We start from the raw sequence: 20,088 nt of genomic DNA on the forward strand, positions 1-20,088 counted from the left end.
GCCATGGATACCCCCAGCCCTGAGCCCCAAGGAATGTCCTTCCGCAGCTCCCTGCTCCTCTCAGGAAAGGAAAGAGTTACAGAGGAGTCTCCAAGAGGCTGGGAAGGCAGGGAGGCAGGACACAGTCCAGGCCAGGCTTCCCGCCCAGCGGCCGTGAGCCTCACTCCTACGCAGGGCCAGGCAGCCCCAAGCAAGCCCCTACAGGCCCCACACAGGGACCGGCACACCCAGCAGCAGCACCGCAGCTCCCCACCCTCAGGACAGCGGCCCCGCTGACACACACGACAAGGCAGGTGGCAGAACAGCCCTTTATCAAGAGGCACACGATGGAACTAGGTCTCTGCAGCCGGACGGCCCCCCAGGAGGGCTTCTGCCAGAGGCTCATTTCTGAGCCAGGACGCGGGCATCCCCGGGAGGGGAGCTGAGGGAGGTCCCGCGCCGGCTCTCTCCCAGCAGCAGCAGCAGCAGCAGGGCGTACACCGGGGTCCCCAGAGCAGGGGCCCCGCGGCAGCCTCCGGGGGACTCCGGGTGCCAGCCCCTCACATGAGCAGGCAGCAGGGCCTCCTCTCCGCGGGGGCCTCCTCCGAGGGCGCGGTGAGCTTCAGCAGTGGCGGGTCTCCACCCGCCCTGGGGCTGTGTTCCGGCTGGGCGCTAGCAGCAGCGGCTGCGGCCGGCGGGCTGGGCTCGGGCCCCTCGGGCCCCTCAGGCGGGGGACGCTGCAGCTTAGCGGCGGCTCGCTGGCGCTTCAGCTCCGCGAGCGTGTGCTGGGCCTTGACCCGGCCCAGGGCATCGGGGACACAGCTGTCCAGGGGGCTCAGCTGGTAGGAGACGCTCCGGTCCAGCCGCTTGGAATACAGGTGCCGCCCCGGGGTGCCTCCGACTCTGCCGTTGTGCGGCCTGGCCGACTCGGGATCGTCCTCCTGCTGGGGGAGCGCGGGCCTCAGGGGTCTTCTCTGGCCTCCCTGGGCCTCGGGCTCCAGGCTGCATGGCCGCCTGGGGCAGCAGCCACGCCCGTGCAGCACCGGCCCGCTGTGTGGGCACAGGGTCACTGGTCCCACTGACCCCTTGCGCGGGTGTGGTGGGAGAAACGTGCACCGACGTCAGCTCACATGCCTGCTCCGCACACGGAGGGGAGCACCCGGGCCCACAGCTACCGGTCCGCAGGCTGACGCCGTGGGCTCACCTCGCTAGGCCGGTAGCGTAGCTCCGCGTCCGTCCGGCCATCCTCGTCCTCCTCGGGCGGCTCCGGGCTGGTGGGCGGTGGCTGTTGCCACACAATGGCCTCCTGGGCATGCTCCCTGCGGTAGAGGCTGGTCCGCTGGGTCAGGCTCACCCTCCTCACCACCTTCCTGGGGGACGGCAACGGCAGGGTGGGGGGAGGCTGCCGGCGGGGGGGGCGAAGGCCGGGCAGGGGCGGGAGGGGGCCCGGACCGGGGCGCTCACCCCCGGCTGCCCGCGCTCGAGGTGCGGCGCCGCGGCAGAGAGTGCCGGCGGCCCTGGGCGCGCAGCAGTGCGTCCTGCCTGTGCTTCAGCTCCAGCAGCCTGGTCCGCACCGCCTCGTCCCCGCACACGTCTAGGAGAGGCGGGTGGAGAGTCACCGGGGCCCTCCCACCCAGCCCTACACTGGCAGAGTCGGCCCCGGCTTACCGAGAGGCGTCTCGTCCGCCAGAGACTTCCCATTCAGATCGGCCCCGTGCGCCACCAGCAGCTCCGCCAGGTGCACCTGAGGGCCAGCGAGCCGGGGCTGCTGAAGGGCCCCGAGCCAGGAGCCAGGACCCCACGCACCCCTGCGGCCGAGCCGGCCACCCCTGCCGCACTCACCTGGCCCCAGTAGGCTGCGGCATGCAGCGGCTCCCAGCCGTCCTGGTCCTTGGCGCGCAGACTGGCCCGGTGCTCCAGCAGCAGGACGGCCGCCTCGCCGAACCCACTGGCGGCCGCGATGTGCAGCTGCAGGCGAAGAGCCGGAGCCTGCGTCCCTGCCAAGCCCCTCGGCAGCCGCCGCCCCCCAGCCTCACCTCGCGCTCACCAGCGTGGCCCCGTGGTCCTGGGGGTCATCGATGTCGGCTCCCGCCTGCAGCAGGCCGCGGATGTCCTCCAGCATGCACAGCTCGGGCAGGGCCCGGGCCCCCTCGATGCTGTCCTGGGTGATGCCTAAAAGGCGGCGAGCTCAGCGCCGGCACTCTGGGCGTCCCGGGTGGACAAGGGGGGTCACACTCACCACTGTTGGCCATGGCCGTCTCAAGGCAGTCCAGCGTCCGCTCGTCCTCACAGAGGTCATAAGGCATGTTCCCATCGGCGTTGACGGCCAGGAGGTCAGCACCCCTGTGGGAGGAATGGCCAGAGGCTTTGGCCACAAAGCCCTTCCCCCATGAAGGCCTCTAGGCCACCCTCTGCAGAGGACTTCAGCCTGTGGACAGTGTGGGTCAAAGACGGACAAGGCCCTGGACCCAGCCCTCAAGCCAGGCGGGCTGTCCCCCAGCCTCCACCTGCCTCTGAGCACCAGGTTCCACACCCACGTGACCCTGTGAACCCACACAGGGGGCCTACCGGCCGAAAGCAGGTACCAGGCCTCTCGGAGCCTCAGGGAGCAAAAAGGAGAGGGAGGAGGAGAGCCTGGATGCCAGAGAGGGCCGTAGGGAACAAGGCTCAAGCAGAGGCAAGGCCTGGGGGAGGACGGAGAACTGAGGGAGCCCAAAACACGAAGGGGGTGCTCCCTGGGCGCGAGAGCCGTGAACACCCACCCACCGTCAGCACCCAGACTGCTCTAAGGACAGCCTGAGCCCCTGACCACCCATTCTGCTGTAGCAGTCAGAGTTGAGGGGCTGGGGCAGTGGGGGGAAAGACCCTGGAAAGCCGACCACCCCTCCCGTCCCCCACAGCTCACGTGCAGAGAGGTCCAGCCCTGCCCCAGCCTCCTTGTCAAAGGCCCCATCTATGTCTAGGGGCCCCCTCCGTCTTCGCCAGGGCTCCCCTCATCACTCGGTCCAGAAGGGCCTATCTCTGTGCAGACCCCAGTGAGACCAGAGCTAGAGGTCAACACCCACCCTCAAGAGTTCCCAAACTCCTAAGGGGGCTTGGCAGGAGGGAGCCCCCAGGAGAAGCACCACACTTCCCCGAGCACATGCTTGTTCCCCTGGGGGCACAGTGTCTGCAGCCTCAGTCCAGGCCCTGATCTCCAGGCCGGGCGAAGTCAGGGCGGGCAAAGGGGAAACACAAGCCCAGGGCCAAGCTTCCTCCCCAGGACACAGCCGTGCTGCATCTCAGGATGAACCGGCCTGTGTGAGGAAGGCCCCGCCTCTCCGGGCCCAAGTCCCGTCCCTCTCCGATAGAGACGCCCTCCCCCGAGGCAGCAACGGGGGCCCTACCAGCCGATGAGCAGCTCAACCAGTTGCAGGTGGCCGCAGGTAGCCGCGGCGTGCAGGGGAGTCCAGCTCTCGCTGTCGCGGGCATTGACCTTGGCCCCAGCCTCCAGGAGCTGCTGCACCATCTCTCGGAAGTCATCAATGCAGCTCTACGAGCCACAAGGCCTGAGTGCCAGCGCCCAGGCCAGCGCCCCCTTCTCTCCCCACTACGCCCCCCACTCCCCCGCATGGCTGACCTGGTGCAGGGCCGTCAGGCCATCCTCGTTGGCCAGGTCAGGGCTGACCCCACTCTCAAGGAGCTGGCGGACTGTGAGAAGGGGGCGGGAGTGTGGTTAGGGCACAGAGCCACAGGGCAGCACTGCTCTAGTCCAAGGGCAGGGTACCCAAGGAGGACAGCAGTGCAGGGCCCAGAGGGGGCCCCGAGCTCAGGCCTAGGTCTCAAGAGCCAGGGCACTGGGCCTCTGTCTGCCCCCAGTGTGCCCACCCCGCCCCGCCTGCGGCGCCAAGCAGGAGCCAGCCCTCCCCGCGATGGCTCCCTGCGAGGGCTCCCGCGACGGCTCCCCAACACGGCTCTGCACGCGCCGACCCTCGGGCTCCTGTGTGTGGGCGGTCCCCACGGGGCGCCAGTCCGTCCCACTCTGGCTGGGGCTCTGGCTCCCTCCTCCAACAATACCCTCACTGGGGCCCCTGCTCCCCCGAGTTTCTCCCACTAGCTGAGTGCCCCAACCCTACACACACCGCAGCCCCGAGCAGGCTCCCTGCCCAGCTGCAGCCTGCAGTGTGGGCCCGAGCGTCCAGTGCCCTCTAGGGTCTCCCCTCAGCAGAGCTAGCTCCTGTCCTCATGGTTCAGTGGGCCCAGGCTGTCGCCAAGGTCACCTCCTTAACAGCCTCGGCCCCTCAGACTGTGCTCCACAGGCACTAGGACTCAGCCTCCTTCCCACAGTTCCATGGCCTGTACCACACCCACCACGCCACCCTCTACTTCCCCTGCCTCAAGGCACCGCCCTCCCCTCCTTGCCCTCTGCACCCCAGCCTCTGCCCCCGGAGGAAGGCAGGAAGAACCCTCCAGAGCCTCTCCGGAGAACAGAGGGGCTGTGAGCACACAGGGTACAGGGGAGGAATGAGGAGGCTGCTGAAAGCTCAGGCCCGTGGTCTAGCCAGGATGGTCCTGAAGGGGACGAGGAAGTCAAAGACGGAGCCAGAGCAGGTGCCAAGGGGGCTGGCCTGTGGGGGACCCCTGCCCCCTTGTTCTAACCTGCTGAGGTGAGCGCTACCGTCCTCCTAGACAGAGGAGGAGACGGAGGACCCAAGCAGGCAGTGGCCAGGACACTCCCGATCGTCACCCAGCACCCTGGCAAGAGGCGGTGAAGGCCATGGGCCACTCCCAGCTCCCCTGAGGAAGCCCTGGGCTCTTGTCCGGGTGCCCCTGCCCAACCCCCCATCAGCTTACCCCCGCAGCAGCACCCATGTGCACAGCCCGCCACGGGCCGGCCACAGGGGGGCCGGCCACAGGGGGGCCCGCCACGGGGGGCGTGCTGGTGAGGACGTCGGCCAGCCCTGGGGCCTCCAAGGAGGGCACTGCGCCCTGGGGCTCGGCCATGCTCACCTTCCTCCAGGTCGTTGCGGGCAGCAGCCTCCAGAAGGGTGACACTGGGAGGGAAGAGGACCCGCTTCTGTGGCCTGCCCCCAGCTGCCTCCTTCCGCGGCTGCTCCCGATGGCCCTTCCTGCCCTGGGCCTCCTTCTCTGCCTGGGCCCACGCCTTCACCTGCTGGGCCCGGCGCTTCTGGGCATGCTTCAGCCGCTCCTGCGTGTTCATCCTGCCCACCACGGGCATCTCTGCCAGCAGCTCCAGGTGCTCGGCCATGGCGGGGGCGACCTGCCGGGGGGGCAGCTCGGGGCACCAGATTGGGGAGCACCGGGGCCAGACTGGGCCTGAGGAGTGGGGCGGTGGGCCGGACCAGCACCCTTGGGGGCATCCCCTCCCTAAGGCTTGGCGGTGCCCTCTGCCCCTGGCAAGGCTGGGTCACAAGGCCCCACGCTGTGACCAGGCCCAAGTGGTCCTGAAGGACACGGACCCCAGGCAGAAAGGGCAGTGTGGGAGGTGCCCAAGGGTGACACCTCGGCTGCTCAGCGGGCAGGGCCTCACCTTGCTTTTGGGGTCAGGGTGCACCGCCTGTGGGAAGCAGCCCAGGACCTGGGCAGCCTCAGTCCAGGGTCTGAAGCTAATTACCCCGATAACAAAGTCGCTGTATCCTGCCACTTCGATGAGGGCAAAGGGAAGGCAGGGCAACGGGCAGAGGTCCTGGGAGTGCTCAGGAGTTCGAGAAGCCCCCTCCCCTTCCGGGCCTCAGGATCCTGGGTGGGGCCTGGGGACAGCCATTGCCTGGCCTTCCCTCCGTGCTCCTATCTGTCTTCCAGGGTCAGGACGTGAGGGCTAACAGGGAGCTGCGGCCAGAGGGCTGGACCCACAGCCACAGAGAGGTCAGGGCGGGCTGTGCCCTCTGAGTCCTGCAGTCTCGGCCCCTAGTGCCCAGGAGTGAGTCTGTCAAAGCAGCCAGGGTACCAAAGGCCCGGCAGGCCTGGCGGCTGTGTCCCCTGGGTGCCTCCTTCCGAAGAGCAGTAGATCCGGCTGCAGGCTGCTGGAGGCCTCCACTCGCCTGGGGGGGAGGAACACGGAGCCCATCACAGCCACTGCAGGCAGCGCAGGCCAGCAGGTGAGAGGGCCAGCCCCGGCCCCAACAGACCCATCTCTACCCCACAGCCAGTGCAGCTGGACCAGAATCCTGACGGGGGCACTTGCCACCTGACATCACCACCCCCAGGGGTCCCAGAAAGGGCAGCCCAACTCAGAGCAGGGAGCAAGGAGGGCTGGCTGGGCCGCAGGCCTTCCCCATGAGGCTGTCTCTCCACTGCCCAGGTACTGGCCTCTGGGAGCTGTTTTCCGGAAGCTTCTCAAGGCCCTAGCTCCCTCCGCATTGCTGACCTGTCTGCCCCCAGGGTGGACTGCACAAGGTCACCTTCTCCTTGACCACCCCCCTCAATTGCCTGAGGGCTATAGAACCTCACACACCCTGCAGGACCCCGGCCTCCCTCCTGACCATGCCCAGTGCCCTCCCCGCCACCCCCAGGGAGCAGACACACACACACACACACACACACACACACACACACACACACACACACGTGTGACCTTCACCTCTCCGGCCTTCCGGGAAGAGGACCTGAACAGACCACCACGAGAGACCATAAGCAAGAAGCAAGGCACTCGGTCTCCAGCCCTGGCAAGTGGTGGGGATCCCAGGCCAAGCCTCCCCAACAGAGTGGGCTCCCAGGGTCGTAGGGACGGGTTTCCCTTCTGGAAGCCGGGCGTCAGAACCAAAGCCGCCATCTGACCGGGTTAGCGCCGGCCGGATCTAAAAGGTGTCATCCACCCTGCCGCTTTACAGGCCAACAGAGGGACAGATGTGTACCCTCCAGAAAACAGCCAAGAAGGGCAAGCAGCTGTCTGAGCTGATTCTGAGCTGATTTGGGTTACTCATCTTGAAGGCCATCCGTGAAAATAATCCTGAAGCAGGAAGAAGGATCAGCCTCAGCATCCCCTCCCCCAGCCCAGCCACAATGGGAAGAGCCCTGGCTGGCCCACAGTGGACACTCTGGTCTCCTGGTTTGGGCAGTGGCAGCTTACTCGGGCCCTCAGCCCCTGACTCTGGGGGGCCCATCCTCCTGAAGCCCCGGGTCTGCTCTGGGCCCCCTCAGCAGTGCTCCTTGCTGCAAGATGCCACAGGGAAGTCTCCCTGTAACTCTGGGCAGGTCCCGAGGCTGCTGACTACCTTCTCTGAGCCCAAGGTGACCCTAAGGTGGCCCTGAGAGTGCCCAGGAAATGCTGCAGTGGGCACCCGCCCCCAGGACAGCCTCCATTGAAGGATGGCCCCTCCAGGCTCAGCCCTACGCCTTCTGGGCCCCGGCCCTCTGGACCCTGCCTGACACCCCTCCCCAGGCCTCAATCAGTGGCCTTCTCCCGCCACAGTCCAGAACAGCCCACCAGAAGTGAAAGACTTGACCCTCAACTGAGTCACCAAGGCCAAGATGGCTCAGTGGCGTCCACGGAATGGCTAGTGCGCCACACCCAGGCCGCAGGGGTAAGGGGGGCTGGTAAGCAGGGCCTCTCCTACCTCATTCACAAACCCTCCCCAAGTCTCAATGGAATGTCAAAGAGATGATCTGGGCAATTTTTTCCAGGTCTCAGCTCTGTGCCCAAGAAAGCTGCACAAGAGTGTGGGAGCTCGATGGGAGGCGCCTCCTGGAAGGACAGTGGCCACCACCCTTGAGCCTCTCAGAGCCCACACCCCTAGATCATCCCCAAAGACTGCTGAGAACGCTGCCAGGGGCCTTGGCTTCTGGGACGGGAGGCCCAGTCCCCAGACCCTACCAGGCAGGAAGCCATCGGGGCTGGGCTGAGGTCCCCGCAGCCCTGCAACACCCACAGCCCCAGCCTCCCAGCACGTCCCAGTCCTGATCCCCATTCGCTCCACAGGATGCCACGCCTAATCCAAAGTCCCCTGCCAACCACCCCACCACTTGCCCCCTGGTGCCGGCGGCTGTATCTGTGTGAGGATTAGCGAGGGTGTGACGGTGTGACGGGAACTGGAACTCGGAGCCGGACTGGGGCGGGTAAGGGCCGCTTTCCTCACTCACGCCCGCCCCGGTTCAGAGAGAGGAAGACGTCGTGGATGGGGGCTGGGGCAGTTGCACTGCGTCAGGCCCGAGCCGGTCACCCGCCTTCCCTCTGGTTGTGGGGTCTTCCCACCTTGCAGATGTGAAGCTGTGTGTGGCTTTTTGGAGTAGATTCCTATAACTTGCAATCAAAAGAGTTGGTTTTATTTGCCGCATTATCCCCACTACTGCCCCTCTCCAGAGGAACAAGGTGCTGGGACAGCCCCCAGGGAAACTGGCGCAGACCGTCCAGGTAAGGTGGGCGTCCCACAGACTCCGGTTTGTCTGTCCGTGCCAGCAGAGGGTGGCGAGGGCTCACACGCAGCCCAGCGCCCATTCCAGGGCCGACCCCTGGCCCGTAACCCACGTGCTCACTTGCCCCCACCACAGACGGGCTCGCCTTGGAAGACTCCCATCCCCCAGTGTCCCTGAGGCCCGCGGCACACGTGCCTCACGACAGCTTCTCGAGCAGGCGGAGGCTGGGAGCTGGACGCCAGACATAAGGGCACGTTCTGTCCCCGCCTGTCTGCCGCTAGGCGACAAGCCTGTGGAGGGCACACTCCCTGTCCGTCTCCTTAACGGCGTGCCGGCACCTGCAGGAGGAGCCCTCCGTCCACGTCTACGAGGGGCTGGGGGACTGGGCCTGGCACAGCTCCGTGCAGCTACGGAGTGACAAGCTCCAGGCCAAGGTGCTCCTCGGGCTGCACCACCCAGTCGGGGGAGGACCAGATGCTGTGCAGAAGCGGCTCACCCACCGCAGGCTCAGGGCCGGGGCTGGGGGGACTGAGGACAGGCCCCTGCCCCCGAGGAGAAGGAAGCAGGCACAGGCGCTGCGAGTCACGGCCGGGCCTCCCAGGGGTGCTCGGAGAGCGGGGACGGGCGGGGGGGGGGGCGGAGCAGCGGGCCTGGGATGCTGCCACGGGCACCTCGCGACTGTGGCACCGACGCGGCACAGAGAGGCCGTCCCTGGGGCACATGCACCGCAGGCCCCCAGCGCTACCATCGGGCCCTGCTCCTACCGCCTCCGCAACGACCCCCCGGTCTGTCACAGGGCCCCCTGCGGTGAGACCCGAGGGCTGAGGGAGCGCCTCAAAGGTCCCACGGAAAATACCCAGTTAGATATTTGAGTCCCTGACAACTGGCAGCAGGACACGAGTCTGGACAGCACATGTGGCTGGACCAGAGAGGCCAAGGGTCCCAGCCTCAAGGACACACCTGGGCATCCAGGGAAACAGAAAAGGCCTTGGACCAAATAACAGTGTCAAGACACTGCCTCACGGGTGTGCCTCCCCGAGCACAGCCCACCCTTCCCGATCAGATCGAGCCCTCCTGTGTCCGGAAAAGAGAAGGAGGAGGAGGCCTCCCGGGCAGAAGAGGCACACAGTGGGGGCTCCACCCTCTGAGAACCTGGCTGAGCTGGGAGGGAGGGAAGAGAAGGCTTGACCAGAGAAACAGCCTCAAGGAGGGGGCTTTGACCCTGCTCTCAATCCCCCAATTCTGAAACCACCTCAGCCCCCAGGTGGAAGGGGGGCACCCACCAGCCCTGTTCCTCACTGTGGCCTGCGGCCCCTTCCCCACTCCTCCCTCCAGGAGTCCCAGCCGACGCGAGCCATCCACTGTGCCAACCGCCCACACCAGCCCTTGCTGTGGGCACCGCCCCGTCGCTGAGCCAGGTGAGAATTCCTGGTGGTCTCAAGTTCTCCTGGCCGCCCTTCAACTCCTGCCCCTCAGTCCTGACCTCCTCTTCCTGCCAGCGACCTCGTCCTCTGCCCGTTATGCCCCGACCCTGTCACCATCAGTAACTGTCTCCCCTCACCCCCGCTCTGCCATTTCAACTCGACACCCCCTTCTCAGCCCATCGCCTAGCCCCCAGCTCAGTCCTGCAGACACTGACCACCGCACCCCTCATGCCCTCGCTTTCAGCTTCAGGCTGAGCTCTCTCCTCCTGTGCTCCTACGCCCACGTGGGAGGCCCCAGCATGACCGCTCCAAGCAGGCTCAAGACCGCGGTCCGACAAGTGCGGGGCCCACTCTGTGGAGGCCGCTTTCAGGCAACCAACTTGAGCCATGGAAACTGGAGGACGGGGAGTGCCCACAGTCACCCCCAGTCCCCCGGCTGAATACAAACAGGCCCATCAGGTGACCCACCGCACAACTGCCATAAGCCCTAGCTGACCAATGGGCCACTTACACCTGCACACAGGAACCAAAAAAGGAAAATTTCCCACATTCCCACACCGCCTCACCTCCCCGGTTAGCTGCAGCCCGTGCCCACCGCCTAGCGGCCAGTCCCTCCCTCCCTGACCCGCACGCTGTCCTGCCTGCCGCCCCCTTGCAGCGTGTCCGGTAAACTCTCCTTTGTTCTGCCTCCACCTGACTGGGTCACTCCACAATGGCACTAATTCTTTGAGAAATCTTACAGCTTCTTTTGCCTCTTCTCCCTCATTTTCAGGCTCAGCAGCTCCCATGCTTCATGAGTAGACAGAAGCCATCAGACAGGATATCCCCCTACTAGAACAATCCACCTGCCTCTATCTCCCCCAACAATGTTTCGTCCCACTGCAAGGACCTGGACCCATGTCCTCAGGATGCCTCCAGGACCCCTGTCTCCCAGCATCAGCTGTCTCCTGCCTCTGGGTACTTCCCATCAGCACAATGATCATCCCAACCAATCGGAAGCACAACACACACGCACGGTGCTGGAGGAGACAGGACCTGCTTCTACTCGTGCTTGGGCTCAGGTTCTACCCAATTCAACAGGGCAAGAAAAAGAAGTGAGCGGATTAAGGACAGGAAGGGCATAAAAAACACTATTTATAAATGACACTGTGTATGATAAAAACCTGATGATCCTAGAGAAAAAATATTAGGGTTAATTAAAACAAAGCAATATTGGAAACTACAAGGTCAGTGTAAACAATACTGTCTCCACAAGCCCTAGCAACAACTGGACAATGAAACATCACGATGCTGTTCGTGGTAACACAACAGTATCCCAAATCATTAACGTCTAAGAATAAGCCTCACAAAAGAAGCACAAGACCTATACACAGAAAACCGCAAAAGCTTTTCCTAGAGCGTGAGGGAGAACCGGCAAGTAACGGTGCACAGCGCTCAGGGTCACGAGCCTCAGAACTGCCGGGATGTCCTTCTCCCCAGCTTATGGGAGGTCCGGCGCGGTCCCTCCCAAAACACCGAGGCTGTATGTGAAACTCACAAAGCTCTTTCTCCATGTAATGTGAAACTCAAAAGGCCAAGAACAGTCAGGACAATCCTTAAAAAGAACAAATTTTAAGTAAACACAGTATTCCATAACAGACCTCATATAAAGACTGGTAAGTAAGACTCTAAGGTATTGGCTTGGGGTAAACAGACCCATGGAACAGAGACAGCCAGAAACAGACCCACGATGTGCAGACAACTTACAACAGTGCAGAGTAGCAGAAAAAGAACCTTTCTGATCAATGGAGCTGGGCCAACCGGAGAGTCACATGGGAAAAAGCTCATCTAAACCACGACCCCAGGGGCACTGTGCTTCTCGGCGTTAAAGGTGAGGTTGTAGGCCTTCTCCAGGCTGGCCACCAACTGCACAGCCCGTGAGTGACAAGCGGAGCCGCACCGCAGCTAAAAACATTCGGTCCACGGAAGACCCACGAAGAGGGTGAAAAGCCAAGCTACTGCCCGGAGAGCATGTCTGCAAATCACAGACCAAGTACTGCTCTCCCGCTTGCCTAAAGGACTCAAAACTCAGCAGTAAAAACCAAATAATATAATTAGAAAATGGGCAAAAGGTGTGAAGAGACATCACACTGACGAGGACACACAGATGGCTACAAAAGCCACGGAAAGACCTGCGACAGCATGAGCCGTGAGGACACCATGGCCTGAAGCCACATGAAGTGTCCCTGTGCACCTGCCAGGACAGTGGGGCCCTCCCACACCACAGGGCACATGACCTGGTGCAGCCACTCTGGAAAACAGACCAGCAGTTCCTTACAAACACTGAGCATGTGCTCCCCACGTGACCCAGCAGCTGCACTCTCAGGCATCTGCCCCACAGACATAGACATTCGAGTTCACACAAAAACCTGAACATGAACTTCACAGCAACTTTATTCTTAACAGGCTCAAACTGGAAATGTCCCAGGCCTTCAACGGACAAACAGCTAACCAAACTCTGTCCCCCACCCAGTGGAACTCTCCAGCGCCGAGCAGGGCCCGACTCCGGATGGCCCAGCCTACGTGGTTCTCAAGGGCACTGAGCTCCTCCCTAACAGCCGCACCCCGCATGATTCCATTTGTAAGACATCCCTAATGTGGTAAGATCTCGGGATGTGCGGCGGGCAGAGGAAGAAGGTGGCCATGGCTACTCAGGACAGCACAGGGTCCTGGTCATGGAGCTGTTCTGCACTTGGACACTGGTGACCACACGAACCTGTACAGTTAGCACTGGACAGAAGTAAACACACACATGCGTGCACGGAGATGCACATAACACTGGTAAAATCTGAAAAGGTGTGGAGTGTGTGGATGTCGGTGTCCTAGATGCCCTAAGGGAACTGGGGATGTGTGGCAGGGGTCCGTCTCTCTGAACTACTTCTCTCAAATGTATGTAAACCTACAGGGATGTCAAAGTAAAAGGAGTGAGGAAGGAAGGCCTGGAGTAGGGAATGGTATTGGCGGTTCAACGCCAGCACTGCTAAAAGGCAGAAGGAACCCTTCCGCCAAACAGGGAAATGGGCCAAGACCTTCCACTAGCACCTCACCTCACCCACACAGGATACCCCTGGCCATCAGTCAGTCTGCCCCCCTCCCCAGCCCCCAGAGCGGAGACCAGCGCAGAAGGCACAGAGGAACGGTGACTATCCTGGACCACCACCAGGTGTTCATAATATCCAGGTCCTCCACTAGCCATCCCACTACAGGCACGGCCCCAGTGCTCCAGGGCCACGGCCAGATAGGACATTCCCAGGACAGTTAGCCAACTGGGACCCAGGCTCTGAGCTCAAGTGCTGTATGGACGTCTAGCTCCCTGAACTTTCAGGAAATGCACGCTCAAGGATTAAGGGCACAAACGGCTTCCCAAGCACCTGGCCTCATGGGCAGTAGGGAACCATCAGGATCATTCCAGCAGCAGCATGGGAGGGATCGGCTGTCACGTAATGCTGGCTTGGCACAGCATCAGAATACACTTCGGAGACCAGCCCTGTGAGGCTGGAGAGATTACTGTCCTTGCTCATGGCCCGGGACGGCAGACGCTTCTTCCGAGAGAAGCCACAGTCACACTGCTCCACGGCTGGCTACACACACCCCCTGTGCTTCTCGGCTCATGAGCATCGCAAAGCCAATACAGGAATGGGCTTAATGGCCTCCTACCCCAAAAAGGTCATTTCTCCATGCCCTAATCTCTCAGAGTGGCATATGCCTGTCCTTCTGTCCTTCTGCCAGCCTCCCACCACCGGGTCTCAAGGACCCATTACAGGTGGCCCCTTGGTGGCCCTGACTCCCTTCCTGCTGGCACTACTGCCTGGGGCTCCTACAGTCCCTCTGACTCCCCTGGGTCTGGCCTCCAGCTCCCAACCTCCCACACTCCCGGGAGAACCCCCAGGAAATGAGTGCCTGCTCTGGGAACACACTTGGAACTCGCCACCCTGTCCCATGGTTCATTGACCTTGACACCGCAACTGTCACCAAGGCAGACCTCGGCTCCAAAAGGCCTGCATCTCCTGCTCCCTCCTGCTTTTACCTGTTTCCTCCACAAGCAGGGCCACCACTGCCAGCACTCAAGGAAAGGGTGGTTGGGGACTGACACACCTATGAGGCACACCCAGGCCAAGGGAAGGGTCAGCATTAAGGCCCAGAGGGAAGACACTGGGACAGTTTGGGAACTGGGAAGCGGGCAGCAGCAGCAAGGCCGGGCCCTGCTTCCCACTGGGTCTGCATCTTCCACCTGCTGTCCTGAGCCCAGCTGGGACTCCAGCCTATCCTCATCCTACAGCCCCAAGGCACTGAAAATGCACACGGGGTCCCAACAGGCATGGAAGGCCAGAGCTTCTCAGGCAGCCCACGGATGTCCTGGGTCCAGGGTCTGCACAGGTTTCCTGCGAGCACTCAGTAGCCCCGTTCATCGCCCGCCCAGGGCACCAGCCCACTACCCTCCAGCCGGGCTAGACCTCCTGTCAGTCCCACGAGCTCTGCACCGAGGCCAGACAGGCTTCCCCGCATGTCCCCCAGCACGTCAGGGTCCTCTTTGAAAACCCTTTGTACTGCGAAGTGTGCCACAAACACAGAAAGTGCATCAAACACACGCCAACTGGACACGCGAGACCACGCAGGCACCGCCCCGCCAGGACAGCCGCAGGCACCAGGGTTTCCCCCTCAGCCCTCCTTGCCCGCGGTTGCCCCCTCCACTGTTGTCAGGTTTCCTACCTTGGCGCACACCTTCCCAACGCAGAGCGCGGGCACCTCCGCTCCGAGTGCGTGGCCTTTTGCTAGGGAACAGTGTGCTCTGCAACTGTGGGGGCTCCAATCCCCTTCCTCCCTATGGACACCCAAGTGCCCGGCACCATCGGTGTAGAAGCTGCCTCTCCCCGCAGCTCTGCAGCACTCCCCAGCAGTACGGTCCCTCCGTACCCGGGCCTCTTCTAGATTCCCCACTCTTCTGCTGGCCTGCCTGCTGACCCCCGAGCCCAGAGGAGAGGTCTGTGCTACCTGCTGTGGCTGTCACCAGTTTCCTCTCCAGCTCCCCATACCTCTGCCAAGGACTAAGTTGCCTGGCCTCGGCTTCCTCCCAGACCCTGGCAGAGAGCCTGTGTCCTTTCTCAGTGATCTCAGTGCCCCCCCACCCCAGACTCCCCTTACCACAGAGCTGCAGAGCCGGACAAAATTGAAGCTATCCTGGTTTCTGTCCTACAAAATGGAATTTCACTGGGCCCAGGTGACAAGCCTGTGAGGGGATCTGCATCGGCAGTAGACATACAGGGACCACACGAGCCAGGGCCCATGGTGAGCTCTAGCACCAGTGCCTACAAGGAGCCAGAACCCGGAAAGTCCTCTCCCCAAACGCTGGAGGCCCCCCGCCATATTGGGAGGCTCCCCATTTCCCTTCCCTTTGCCATTCAGCTCCAAAACAAAGCTAATAAACTCACAGCGAGGTGTCAGGGGCCCAGAAGTCTGGCTGGAGGCATCTCCATTAGAAAAGAAGCTCTCCAGGGCGCCTGGGTGGCTCAGTGCGTTAAGCCTCTGCCTTTGGCTCAGGTCATGGTCTCAGGGTCCTGGGATCGAGTCCCGCATCGGGCTCTCTGCTCAGTGGGGAGTCTGCTTCTCCCTCTCCCTCTGCCTGCCTCTCCGCCTACTTGTGACCTCTGTCTGTCAAATAAATAAATAAAATCTTTAAAAAAAAAAAAAAAGAAAGAAAAGAAAAGAGTCTCACTGAGCAAAAAGAAAACCCAGCCCTTGGCTAGGAGAGATTAAAGACAGAGGGCTTCCCAAGACCCCTGGTGCCCCCTGTGGCCAGCACAGCCCCCAGTCCGTTGGGGGCCAGTGTCCCATTCAGTCTCAGTTAGCCTAGTCACTCCAGTGGGCCAGGACCCCATTGTGTAGATCTGGAAATTAAGGTCTGTCAGGTACAAGGTCAACACCACAAAGCTGTAGCCCTGGGTCTTCTCTGACTCAGAACATGCACCCCAACAGTGAGCCTCAGGCATGGGACAGCAGTAGGGGAAGCTGGAGGGAGCTGTAGACAAGACCCATGGGCCACACAGCCTTAGAGCAAGATATGTGTGGGTGTAGGTGAGCACCCAAAGCACACACATGTACCCACAGCGAGACCCCGCCCCCCAGAAGCCTAGTGGGAGAACGAGAGGGCCAACAGAGAGGAAGGGAATTCACAGTGACTACACAAATTCCTGAAGTTGGAGGGGAAACACTGGGAGCCACTGGACAGAGAGGACGGCGAAGGGGTGGTGTCCAGGAAATGACGGAGGTCAGAAAAACTCAAGGACATGATAAAGGGGACTGGTAACACCAAAGCCAACAGAATCCCCGTGGCCCTAAAGCCAGCCAAGAACACCGTTCCTCTAGGGTGCAGGAGACGGGGGCCAGGACACAAGGTGAGAGAGCATCGGCGCAGCCCTCTGCCCGGCTGTGCAGACAGACGCCATTTCCAACTTCCGCAATGCAGGATTAGGAACAATGGTACAGGGTAGAACACAGCCTCCATCAGCCTGGCAGTGTGCAGTGATGGCGTGTGGGATAAACACCCCGCAACTTCAGGGAAGCGTCAGTGCGAAACTATAAAAACAAGTGACCGAGTTTCTGAGTGCGCACAAACGGCCTGGAAGCAGGGACGCCGGTATCTGTGCGCCAACGTTCAGCATGATTCACAATAGCTAGAGGGCAGGGACCAAATGTCCATCGGCCAATGGAAAGATAAACGAAACATGGTCTATCCATACATTGGAATATTCAGCCATAAAAAAGGAGTTAGTTGCAACGCATGCCACAAATGTATTGATAAAAGGACACACAGTATGTGACTACACTTAGAGGAGGGCCTGACAATAGTTAAATTCACAGATACAGGGACGCCTGGGTGGCTCAGTTGGTTAAGCAGCTGCCTTCGGCTCAGGTCATGATCCCAGCGTCCTGGGATCGAGTCCCACATCGGGCTCCTTGCTTGGCGGGGAGCCTGCTTCTCCCTCTGCCTCTGCCTGCCATTCTGCCTGTGCTCGCTCGCTCTCCTCTCTCTCTGACAAATAAATAAAATATTAAAAAATAAATAAATAAAAAAAAAATAAATTCACAGATACAGACAGAATGCAGGTTATCCGGGGCCGGGCCCTAGGGTGGGAATTGTTTAAGGGGACAGAGCTGGGGCACCTAGGTGGCTCAGTCGGTTAAGCATCTGTCTTCAGCTCAGGTCATGACCTCTGGGTCCTGGGATCAAGTCCCACGTTGGGCTCTCTGGTCAGTGGGGAGTCTGTTTCTCCCTTTCCCTCTGCCCCCTCCTCTCCTCCTTCTCTCTCTCTTAAAAATAAATATTTTAAAATATTTTTTTAAATGGCCTTTAAAAAAATATTTCCTTTTGTTGTCTGATTGCCGAAGCTAGGACTTCTTGTATGATGTTGACTAGCAGTGGTGATAGTGGACAGCCCTGCCGTGTTCCTGACCTTAGCAGGAAAGCTCTCAGTTTTTCCCCACTGAAAATGATATTCACCGTGGGATTTTCATAGATGGCTTTGATCATACTGAGGTATGTACCCTCTATGCCTACACTGTGAAGTTTTGATCAAGAAAGGATGCTGGCCTTTGTCAGATGCCTTTTCAGCAACTATTGAGAGTATCATATGGTTTTTGTCCTTTCTTTTATTAACGTGTTGTATCACATGGATGGACTTGAGGATGTTGAACCAAACTTGCAGCCCAGGAATAAATCCCACTTGGTCGTGGTGAATAATCCTTTTCATGTACTGTTGGATCCTATTGGCTAGTATCTTGGTGAGAATTTTTGCATCCGTGTTCATCAGGGATATTGGTCTGTAATTCTCTTTTTTGATTGGGTCTTTGGTTTTAGGATCAAAGTAATGTTGGCCTGATAAAATGAGTTTGGAAGTTTTCCTTCCATTTCTATTTTTTGGAACAGATTCAGGAGAACAGATATTAATTCTTCTTTAAATGTTTGGTGGAGGGGCGCCTGGGTGGCTCAATGGCTTAAGCTTCTGCCTTCAGCTCAGGTCATAATCTCAGGGTCCTGGGATCAAGCCCCTCATCGGGCTCTCTGCTCGGCAGGGAGCCTGCTTCCCCCACCCCTGCCTGCCTCTCTGCCTACTTGTGATCCTGCTCTCTCTGTCAAATAAATAAATTTTTTAAAAAATCTTAAATGTTTGGTGGAATTCCCCTGAGAAGCCGCCTCCTGGCCCCGGGCTCTTGTTGGGAGATTTTTTTTTTTTTTTTTTTTTTTTTGACAGAGAGAGATCACAAGTAGGCAGAGAGGCAGGCAGAGAGAGAGGGGGAAGCAGGCTCCCCACCGAGCAGAGAGCCCGATGCAGGACTTGATCCCAGGATCCCGGGATCATGACCTGAGCCGAAGGCAGAAGTTTTAACCCACTGAGCCACCCAGGAGCCCTGTTGGGAGATTTTTCTTTTTTTTTTTTTTTAAAGATTTTATTTATTCATTTGACAGAGAGAGAGATCACAAGTAGGCAGGGAGGCAGGCAGAGAGAGAGGAGGAAGCAGGCCCTCTGCGGAGCAGAGAGTCCGATGCGGGGCTCAATCCCAGGACCCTAGGACCATGACCCGAGCCGAAGGCAGAGGCTTTAACCCACTGAGCCACCCAGGCACCCCTGTTGGGAGATTTTTGATGACTGCTTCAATCTCCTTGCTGGTTATGGGCCTGTTCAGGTTTTCTATTTCTTCCTGGTTCAGTTTTGGCACCTTTTTTTTTTTTTAAGATTTTATTTATTTATTTGACAGACAGAGATCACAAGTAGGCAGAGAGAGAAATCCTAAAGATCTGAGCAGAAATCAATGAAATAGAAACCAAAAGAACAAGTAGAACAGATCAATGAAACTAGGAGTGATTCTTTGAAAGAATTAATAAGATTGATAAACTCCTGGCCAGACTTATCAAAAAGAAAAGAGAAAGGACCCAAATTAATAAAATCATGAATGAAAGAGAAACCTGCTGGGTTTAGGCTTTATTTGCTGTTCTTTCTCCAACTCCTTTAGGTGATAGATTAGGTTGTGTATTTGGGAACTATCTTGTTCTTGAGAAAGGCTTGTAGTGCTGCATACCTTCCTATCAGGACCGCCATTGCTGCATTCCAAAGATTCTGAACAGTTGTGTTTTCATTTTCATTTGTTTCCATGAATTTTTTTAAAATTCTTCTTTAATTTCTTGGTTGACCCATTCATTCTTTAGTAGGATGTTCTTCAGCCTCCATGTATTTGAGTTCTTTCCAACCTTCCTCTTGTGATTGAGTTCAAGTTTCAAAGCACTGTGGTCCACAAATATTCAGGGAATGATCCCAGTCTCTTGGTACCAGTTGAGACCTGATTTATGACCCAGGATGTGATCTATTCTGGAGAATGTTCCAGGTCCACTAGAGAAGAATGTGTATTCTAACTGGCAAAGAAGTCAACCTCTCACTCTTTGCAGGTGATATGATACTTTATGTGGAAAACCCAAAAGACTCCATCCCAAAACTGCTTAAGGGAATTCATATAGGAATTCAGTAAAGTGGCAGGATATAAAAATCGATGCACAGAAATCAGTTGCATTTCTATACACCAAAAATAAGAAAGAAGAAAGAGTCGATTAAGGATTACATTAAGGAGTCGATCCCATTTACTATTGCACCCAAAACCATAAGCTACCTAGGAATAAATGTAACCAAAGAGACAAAGAATCTGTGCTCACAAAACTGTAGAATACAGAATACAGAAGAAATTGAGGAAAAACACAAAGAAATGGGGAAACGTTCCATTCTCATGGATTGGAAGAACAAATATTGTAAAATGTCTATGCTCCCTAAAGCAATCTACACATTTAATGCAATTCCTATCAAAATACCATCAACTTTTTTCAAAGAAATGGAAAAAATAATCCTAAAATCTGTATGGAACCAGAAAAGACCCCAAAAAGCCAGAGGAATGTTAAGAAAGAAAACCAAAGCTGGTGGCATCACAATTCCGGACGTCAAGCTCTATTACAAAGCTGTAACCATCAAGACAGTATGGTGCTGGCACAAAAACAGACACATCGATCAATGGAACAGAGTAGAGAGTCCAGAAATGGACCCTCAACTCGATGGTCAACTAATCTTTGACAAAGCAGGAAAGAACATTCAATGGAAGGAAGACAGTCCCTTCAACAAATGGTGTTGGGAAAACTGGACAGCCACATGCAGCAGAATGAAACTGAACAACTTCCTTACACCACACACACAAAAAAGACTCAAAAATGGATGAAAGACCTAAGTGTGAAACAGGAATCCACCCAAATCCTTGAGGA

At 58.7% G+C, this 20,088-nt stretch overlaps 1 protein-coding gene across 2 annotated transcripts in view; it reads right to left on the reverse strand.

Moving 5' to 3' along the window:
- Positions 1-294: 294 nt before the first annotated feature.
- The window catches only part of PPP1R16A (protein phosphatase 1 regulatory subunit 16A), a 41,186-nt gene continuing 21,392 nt past the window's right edge, over positions 295-20,088 (reverse strand). Inside the window, exons 2-11 of one of the 2 annotated variants that reach the window (XM_047724191.1) lie at positions 4,969-6,020; positions 3,599-3,669; positions 3,366-3,511; positions 2,219-2,322; positions 2,027-2,151; positions 1,822-1,947; positions 1,648-1,723; positions 1,444-1,573; positions 1,184-1,349; positions 295-923 (exon numbers count right to left, since the gene is read on the reverse strand). In XM_047724191.1, coding sequence (XP_047580147.1) covers positions 540-923; positions 1,184-1,349; positions 1,444-1,573; positions 1,648-1,723; positions 1,822-1,947; positions 2,027-2,151; positions 2,219-2,322; positions 3,366-3,511; positions 3,599-3,669; positions 4,969-5,227 — 1,587 coding nt within the window. In that variant the 5' untranslated portion in view covers positions 5,228-6,020 and the 3' untranslated portion in view covers positions 295-539. Of the gene's footprint in view, positions 924-1,183; positions 1,350-1,443; positions 1,574-1,647; positions 1,724-1,821; positions 1,948-2,026; positions 2,152-2,218; positions 2,323-3,365; positions 3,512-3,598; positions 3,670-4,968; positions 6,021-20,088 lie in introns of those variants that run through there. The other variant, XM_047724193.1, reaches the window with a different exon arrangement.

Source organism: Lutra lutra, chromosome 4 (genome assembly GCF_902655055.1).
Source record: "Lutra lutra chromosome 4, mLutLut1.2, whole genome shotgun sequence".
In the NCBI taxonomy this organism is placed as follows: Eukaryota; Metazoa; Chordata; class Mammalia; order Carnivora; family Mustelidae; genus Lutra; species Lutra lutra.